Source organism: Fukomys damarensis, unplaced genomic scaffold (genome assembly GCF_012274545.1).
Source record: "Fukomys damarensis isolate Sample0158 unplaced genomic scaffold, DMR_v1.0_HiC HiC_scaffold_32, whole genome shotgun sequence".
NCBI lineage: Eukaryota > Metazoa > Chordata > Mammalia > Rodentia > Bathyergidae > Fukomys > Fukomys damarensis.
This window is the reverse complement of record NW_022900944.1, coordinates 37,300,498-37,309,332: the sequence shown is the minus strand read 5'-3', so window position 1 is coordinate 37,309,332 and position 8,835 is coordinate 37,300,498. Positions and strand designations below refer to the sequence as shown.

General features: G+C 40.8%; 1 protein-coding gene across 1 annotated transcript in view; it reads right to left on the bottom strand.

Annotated features, from left to right (window-relative positions):
• Cog4 (component of oligomeric golgi complex 4) overlaps positions 1-8,835 on the bottom strand; it is a 31,358-nt gene that overhangs the window by 16,090 nt on the left and 6,433 nt on the right. The window contains exons 4-9 of the mRNA XM_010644433.2: positions 7,590-7,764; positions 6,624-6,817; positions 4,769-4,874; positions 4,014-4,171; positions 3,131-3,186; positions 640-773 (exon numbers count right to left, since the gene is read on the bottom strand). Of these exons, the coding sequence (XP_010642735.1) occupies positions 640-773; positions 3,131-3,186; positions 4,014-4,171; positions 4,769-4,874; positions 6,624-6,817; positions 7,590-7,764 (823 nt within the window). The remainder of the gene's footprint in view (positions 1-639; positions 774-3,130; positions 3,187-4,013; positions 4,172-4,768; positions 4,875-6,623; positions 6,818-7,589; positions 7,765-8,835) is intronic.

Genomic DNA, 8,835 nt, shown 5'->3' with positions numbered 1-8,835 from the left:
ACTCACAAACATAGTGAAAACAGTTCTAAAAAAAAAAAAAAAAAAAGTTGTCACTGGAGGAACTGGAAGACTGGGAGGAGTTGGAAGACATACATATACATGTATACATATATATACATATACATATATACATATATACATATATATATATATACATATAAAACATTATTGCCTGGTGAGGTGGCACAGGCCTGTAATCTCAGCACCCTGGGAGGCTTAGGCAGGAGGCTTTCAAGTTTAAGGCCCACTTGTACAAAAAAAGAAAAAAAATTTCAAATCATTCCTGAAAGTTCTCTCATATAGTTATACATGCATTTTGTACTATTTAAACTACCTATCACATGTGTACCTCCCAAATATCTAATAACAACAATTTAAAGCAGAGGTGGCACAAAGTAAGGTGCAGAGAAAAGCATTTAAAACTTGGCAGCAGTTATCCCGCCTATGAAACAATTAGCTCATTCCAATTCTAAAACATGGCACCACTGAGATTTCCTCCAGAGAGTCAATATGGCCAGAGACCCATACAGGCTAATGAGCCCCAGTTGTTTCTTTAGTAAAGGAGTGTGGCTTAACTATAACAAGACGGTGCCAACTATATATGCCAGCCCTCCCACAGAATAGAGGAAACATGTTTACCTTGCTTTACTTCTTCTGTGGCCATGGAGTCTCCCACCTCAAAATCTGAGCTGATCCTTTTCCTGAGGAAGCGTAAGTACAGCTCACTGCGGGCATTCATCAGAGTGACCTCAGTCAGGATGGGGTCCAGCTCCCTGAGACATATAGAGAAATAGGAATAAAGAAGACCCAGCATTCCTTCAAATAGAAGAGCTACAGGCCAGACTCAGCCCTCTGCTCCCCTCCCCAATGGTGACAGAAGGGGCAGCTCTGCCAGATGGTCATCCTGGCTCTGCAGGCCCAGTTATAATCAGAGACAGCTGTCAACCACATTTTCCACTATTTGTTTCACCTGAGTCATTCACCTCCAAAAATTCTGCCATGGCTAAATATGAGGTTGGGAAGGTATTTTCTTCTGTGGTTTGAGTAACAATTATTTATACCTTATGTGAAAGAAAACATACTTCCCCATCTCTAATTTAGCTATGGTAGGATTTAAGGATATATCATTACACTGTGTCTCGAACTCCTTCATCTCACTCAATGAATAGCCAAAACAATCCTAAAGAAACAGAGAACTTGCACTTCTTGATTTCAAAATTTACTAAAAAGCTATAGCAATCAAGACCATGAGGTACTGACATAATGATGTATAAATGGAATAAAATTCAGAGCTTGGAGGGTTAATTGATTTTCAGCAGGATGCTGAGACAATTCAAAAGGAAAGAATGGCCTTTTTAAACTTTTGGGACAACTAAGATCCATATGAAAAAGAATGAATTTGAACCCATACCTCACATTATTTACAAAAATTAATCCCTTTACACCCTGTAGAGAACTTCTTAAAACACAAATCTTGTCCCATCATCAATCTCAGGCACATGACTCAGAATGGTTTGACGCTAATGATCTTTGCATATTCATCTCATTTCAGGCTCTTCGCAATTCTCTGCACCTCAGCTACACTGACCTTTCAGTTTTTTAAATATACAGGACCCCTGCACATGTTTTCCCCTCTATTTGGAACACTCTACCTTATAACACACTCTTCTGTACCCTATTAGTACATCACAGTGGTTAACAGTATGTACTGCAGAGCTAAACTGCTTGGATTCTGTTTCTGGTTCTACCACCTTCTAGCTGTAAGACCTTGGGTAAATCATTTTGCCTCTCTAGGTGTCTGAAAAAATGTTTATAGGTTAAATTAGAGATGTATGACTAAGTGATTTTGGCCCCAGGAGACTACCAGAGCAATTAGCAGAAACAATGGGTACTACTAACTCCCCCACAAGGGACAGGACAGTTCCCCCAGACAAAGAATTACCTACCAACGAACCTCTGCCAATAGGGCAGAGGTTAAGAAACCTTAGATTAATTTTATTTTTTTTTTTGAGATGCATCTTGCTGTTGTCCAGATGGTCTCAAACTCCTGTTTTTTGTTTTTTTTCCCCTGGTACCACGGATCAAACACAGGACCTTGCACTTTCAGGGCAGGCACGATGCCACTAAGATAAATCTCTGGCCCTCAAACTCCTGGGTTTAAGGGATCTTCCTGCCTCAGTCTCCTGGGCAGCTAGGACTATAGATGCCACTACATCTAGGAGATTAAATGGACTTTAATATAGTATTTCTTAAGTGCCTAAAACAGTATCTGGCAGTGTTAAATATTATTACGATCTACTTGATAGACCATAAGTGCCATGAAGAAAACAGCTCTATGTAAGCCAGGCATGGTGGCACATTCCTGTAATCATAGCATTTGGGAGGCTGAGGCTGGAGGACTGCTGAGAGTTTGAGGCCAGCCTGGGCTACATAGTGAGTTCAAGACCAGCCCAAACTACATAAGGACACCCTGTCTCAAAAGAAAATAAAGTATATCTATTTTGCTCTCTTTGCCACCAAACAAAGACTAGTATGTGGCAATAATGTGTACTCAGGAAAAATTTGATAGAATGAATGCATTTTTATAGTGTTTGAATTTTCTTTCTTTCTTTTTTTTTGTTTTGAGACAGGGTCTTGCTATAGTTCAGGCTATCCTTGAGCTCATCATGTAGCCCAGGCTGGCCTCAAACTTGTAACAATCCCTTTGCTTCAACCTCTCAATTGCTGGGATTATGGGGGCGTACCACCACACCTAGCTCTTTTTTTTGTGCTGGGAATTGAACACAAAACCTCATGCATGATAAGGATGAGCATATGACTTACTACTGAGGTACACCCCTAGCCAAAAGTTTCTTTTAATAAGAGTATTTTACTTTCATTTAAAATTTTAGAGTAGTTACCTTTGGGAAAGAGGGAAGAAGTGAGTTATTCTGGAGGCTTCAAAAGTACTGGTAATGATCTTTATGAAACACACATTATAGAGACACTTGTTTATATTTTTGTTACAAAATAAGTAAAAGTAATCGATACAATATTTTAAAAACACACCACATTGTAAAAAGTAGTCTCTTAATTACATATGATTCTACCAATTCAAACTGTTAAGGGTTGAATAAAACAGGATTATTACCTTGGTTCGATTTTTTCTGGTGCAGAATTTCTCAAGTTATTCTGGATAAGCCGAAACTGCAATATACCACAGAAATAAGAATACTTTTCCCTATCCTTCTCCAACTATTTGTTTACTGCTGGTCACTCCAAACTTCTGACATACAACAATGACTGGATTTGGTTTTCTCACTAGGTATACCTTTCCTTCAAGCCAGAAGTGGGCTTTCAAGATGAGGAGCCAAAGATGTGCTTTCAGTTTAGACTTCAGTTTCGATGCTAATGCTCACCTCTGTTACTATGTTTAAAAGTTCAGAAGACTGCAGCCTAGAGTTCCCTACTCTGGAGTTATGAAAACACAATTGTATGAAGGCACTCCTATTTCCATGTGCTTTTTACTTTTTTTTGCTCAGAGGAGTACAGCTGAAAAATAAAAGTTCTGAAAAAGCAAACATTATCTTCAGCAATTAAGGAACTAAGAGGGAATTCAAGGTGAAGTACTTGACACTCAATAAAGCCTTAGGAAAGAAAATCCTCATTATATCACCACAGGCTACTGTTGCAACAGAGGTCTCAGTAATAGAGAGTTTCTGATGTGTTCTTTCAGGAAGTCTTTTCTCTTCCCACTCTTGTACTAAGGCCATCATTATCTTGATAGTACCTCTTTTAAGGTGGTAATGGGCAAGATTCAGGTTAGTCTGCATTCAACATTTCTTCTTCTCTTTATACTTTTTTTTTTTTTCATTTTTCTCCTCCAATTTATTCTATTCAGCACACCTGCCTAATGCTGGCTCCAAACCACTAGCTTTCCCGGCTTACCATTTTTTTTTCTTTTCTCCTCCAATTTATTCTATTCAGCACACCTGCCTAATGCTGGCTCCAAACCACTAGCTTTCCCGGCTTACCTGCTGTTGGTAGTCCCTCTGCTTGGTGAACTTGTCCACCACCTTCTCCACCTGTCTGTCACACTCCACCTGAAGATATCTGATCAGGGTATAAAGTCTGCCCGGCCCGTAATAGGTCTCCACTATGGGTTGGTGGGTCTCCACGATGCGGGCAATCCCTAGAAGTGAGAGGCTTGGATTCTAAAGTGTCTTCCCACAAAGTAAACATCTTATTCACATCCAGGACTAACCCAGGTACAACTTAATCCTTCTGGCTGCTTCACTGTTCAAGAAGATCAAAAATAGTTCTACTTGGTGCTGGGGGCTGCTGAGTGCATTTATTTGTTAAATATGTAGTCACTGGTATACCAGCAGGAATCTGCGAAGTTGTACTAATACTGTTCTCTCCAGCAGCATCACAGCAACTCTGGAAATCATGATCTCTCTCCAGAAATGTATTTTAGAGTTAAATTTACTCTTACAGAGTTTCTTTCTTACTTTCTTTTTTTTTTGGAGGGGGGATACCAGGGATTGAACTTGGGTCTCCGTGCTTGCAAAGCAGACACTGGAACCACTGAGCTAAATCCCTGGCCCTAGAGTTTGGTTCTTGAAGAACAGGGAGGATCAAAATACTGGAGAAACTGAATCTTGCAAATCAGATAACTAATCTGCAAGTTAATTCTCCAATAAATCAGTACACAGTAAGTTACTAAGTTGGGTTAATGGGGTTAGGCTAGAGGGTAAAAAAGAAAGGTTAGGATGCCGAAGAGGCTCACCTTCAAACAGGAGAGTGAGTGTGTCTGCAAAGATGACTGCAGCTCGTCTGTCACTCATGTCTGACCCCAGCACGAGGAGGAGGTTCTCCTCAGCTTTACTGGCCACCTGAAAAAAAGGAGAAATCCACATATATTTCTCAGACTTAAGGCCAGCCTTATAATTTTCAGAAAAGGCCTCCCATTGGCTTTGTCCCCCTAAGTTTGCCTTGATGTACAGAGACCCAGGCAGCTCAGACGAACCTCCCTTGAGGGGCTCTGGTCTGTCTCACCTCAGGCAAGACAAAAAGCTTAAGTATGGTAGTAGATCTTCCATTCAGAGGGATAAATAATGCCTTTTTTCTTTTTTTTTTGATACCAGGAATTGAACTTGAGGCCTCGTGCTTGCCAGGCAGGTGCTCTTTTTTGAGACAGGGTCTTGCTGTGTGGTTCAGGCTGAACTTGTGGTGATTCTTCTGCCTCAACCTTTCAAGTGCTGCTTTTCTTCTCTTTGAAAGCGTGGACTGCCTTAGCAAAGGGAGAGATGCTCCCAGCTTCAAAACTCAGTTCTAAGCATCTTTTGTTATCATTAATAGAGCTTTGTCAAGCTAGGAAGACAAGGAATTTGGCATTGTGGAAGAGTTTTTTTAAAGGATTAAAAATAGAAGCCATTTCTAGAAGAAGGAAAGTACTTATTTAATTAAGTGTCAGAGGTGGGCATTGTGGTACATACCTGTAATTTCAGCACTCAGGAGGCTGAGGCAGGAGGATCACGGTGAGTTTGAGGCTAGCCTGGGCTACATAGTGAGTTCAGGGCCAGCCCTTAACTGCATAGTGAGACTCTGCCTCAAAAAAAAAGTACCAAATGGCTGGGGATTTGGCTCAGTGTTGCCGCTGCCTGCCTTGCAAGCATAAGGTCCTGAGAGTTTGATCCCCAGTACCAAAAAAAAAAAAAAAAGTACCAGAGAAGAGGTATATTCACCTTTTAATTAATGTTTTAGAATGGGTATAACATGTACTTAAACATTCAAAAGCAACAAAGGTGTGTTTAGCAAAAATGGTCCTTCCTCTTGCCTATGTCTCTTGATCTTTCAATTCCCCCTTCCAAAGTATCCTGTGCTCATGCAATTGTATATCTTTGTTGCCACCCTCTCACTTTAACCAAGAATGTCAGCTTGCTCTTTTGTACCCTATTTATCTAATAAACCATATGTTAGGCAATAAAATAGATCAGTACATACTTAACAGTCTCATTTTTTAAAGTGGGAGAATACCATAAAACTAGAGAATACCTGGTTGGGGGAAATGCAGCAAGAAATAGTTAAACTTCCAACAGTTTCTGGGCATAGTGATGCCCATCTGTAATCTTGGCACTCAGGAGGCTAAGGCAAAAGGATCTCTGCAAATTTGAGGCCAGCCTGCGCTATGTAGTAAGTTCAAGCGCAGCTTAAACTACATAGCAAGACCCTGTCTTAACTCCCACCCCCAACAAAAAATCCCCCAAATCCCACACAACTTTGCATACATCCCAGATGAAGTAGCTTCTTTTTCCATCTAAGAAAATTAAAATTTTAAATCAAAAATAAGAAGTCATATCAAAAAGACAGATGGTAGCCATAGAAACTAGACACTCATCAGCCAGGTGTGCTGGTGCATGCCTATGATCCTAGCATTTGGAAGGCTGAGGCAGGAGGATTGTCTCGAGTTCCAGGCCAGGCTGGGCTACATAGTAAGTTCAAGATCAACCCGAACTACATAGTGAGACCCTATCTCAAAAAACCAAAGGGTGGGGTGGGGGAAGAAAACTGTAACTATGCTATGCCCCAATCTACAGGCAGAGAACCATACCATTATCCCGCCAACCAATCAGGGTCCATACCTGCTTACAAAGGTATTCAGAGAACTTGCTTAATCCCTCCTCGTGCAAACCCAGCAATGGGAAGATCTTGAAGAAGCGCTCCACCTGGGGCAAATCTCCTTCCTTGGTGGCGATGGCAAACTTCTCCGCTACAATGGCTTTGAGACGCTGCTCAGCTTCCTGCAGCAATTTCAGGTTGGCATCAATCATGCTCCCTGTTCAATGGGGAGAAAATGAGAACGCAAAGAATGGTACTGTGCCAGGTTCCCGCCACTCTGAGAATATCACTATTCTTTGGACAAATGTGTTTTGAGCATTTTCAGTGTGCAAGATACTATGCTAGCAATAAAGATGAATCAGCAATGACCCTACTGTTACAAAAAAAGTCCCAATCAAGTAAGAGAGGCAAGTTTTGTGCATAGATAGCTACAATAAAATGCAATGTAGGTTAAGTCACAGAAAAGATGCCCAAAAGCTTTATTTCTGGTTGAAGCCATCAAAAAAGCTTACTAGGGAAAATGATATCCTATTTCTCAAAGACGGGCAGGAATTTGATACCTGAGTAGGAGAACACATATTCCCAGAAAAGAGAAAGACAGAGCAAAGGAATAAGAGCAGAAACACGGAAAGAATATTTGCAGAGTACTACAAGTAGTGTATGTTCAGATATAAAGAGATCAACAAATATTTGTGCAATGAGTGAATGAATGCCTCTAGAAAGACAGGTGAGTCGACATGGGAGGCCCAGAATACCAGGCCAAGAATTTCATTTCATAAGTAGAATACAGTCAATTGCAAAGAATCTACTGGTCCACGAAGCAGTAACTGATACAGACTATTTCCTTTTCCATAAAATGGAAATAACATCTGCCCTGGGATAGTAAGGGACCGACATATCAGCAGATAAGAAACTTTCTAACAACACATGCTATTCTCTGACTTGAGTTTTCCTCTTTCAGATTAGAGATGCTTATCTCGCATGCCAACCTTCCTGGCCCTGTCGGCTCAGCTCAATGACTGACTTGTCCAGGCGTAGGTAGCGATGAATGTGAGCTGCAGCCTGTTCGTAATCCTCACTCCTCAGTGCGCTCCGAACCCCATCCATGCAGAACTTCAGGTCCAAGATGTCATCAGCCCTTTGAATGGCCTGATAGAGACGGTTCTGCAAGAAAATTTCATGCTTAGAAACAATGTCCTTTCTTTCAAAAGCACCTCTCTAGGGCCAGGGATTTAGCTCAGTGGCATTGCACCAGCCTCACAAGCACAAGGTCCTGAGTTCAATCTCTGGTATCAGAAAAAAACAAAAAAAACAAAAAACAAAACTAAAACTATAACAACAACAATAGCAGCAACAACAACTACAAAAAAAATCTCTCCAGAAGGTAGGGTGACTCAAGAGCTGAATCTGGTTGACCACAAGTCCTTTTAAGCTTTAAGTGGCAAATTAATGAACCATTATTACTACTCACAAAACTCTTACTGCTGATATCAAGACTAATGAAAGGTATCATAAGGATTTTATTTTGTGGTACTGGGGAATGAACCCATAAACTTCTCACTGAGCTGCATCCACAGTCCTTTTGTGATCCTCCTGCCTCAGCCTTCTAGAGTGCTGGAATTACAGGTGTGACACACCTGGCTATATGATTTTATTAATGTAGTGAAACAATTCATTTTAATGGAAGCAGGTATGGAGATAATCCATATTTATAATTGGCTGCTTCTGTTAAAATTTATATCTGAATCAGAATGAATCCGAAACTCTGGGTAGGCCGGGGATTTAGCTCAGTGGTGCAGCTGCCTGCCTCATAAGCGCAAGATTCCAAATTTGATCTACAGTACAAAACAAAAAAACTCTGGGAACATGGCATTGTAAATCAAGTACTGTAATGAAGAAAGTGGGGAGTCGGGTGTGATGGCATATGCCTGTACTCTCCAGTACTCAGGAGGCTGAAGCAGGAGGATCACTGTGAGTTTGAGACCAGCCCGAACTACATAGTGAGACCATTTCAAAAACCCCAAACCCAAAAAAAAAAAAAGCGGGGAAGGTATTTTTCTTTTCGAATAAATAAGCACTAACAAAAACCCCTTTCATATACGAATTGGGGGCTATGCGGCTATGTCTGGAGCAGACATCCTTCCCCAGTACTAGCAGGCTATGAGTGGCATATGCTTCTTGCTTTTCATAATTGGCTATATTGTTCAGTTTCGGGTTTTTTTTTTTTTTTTTTTT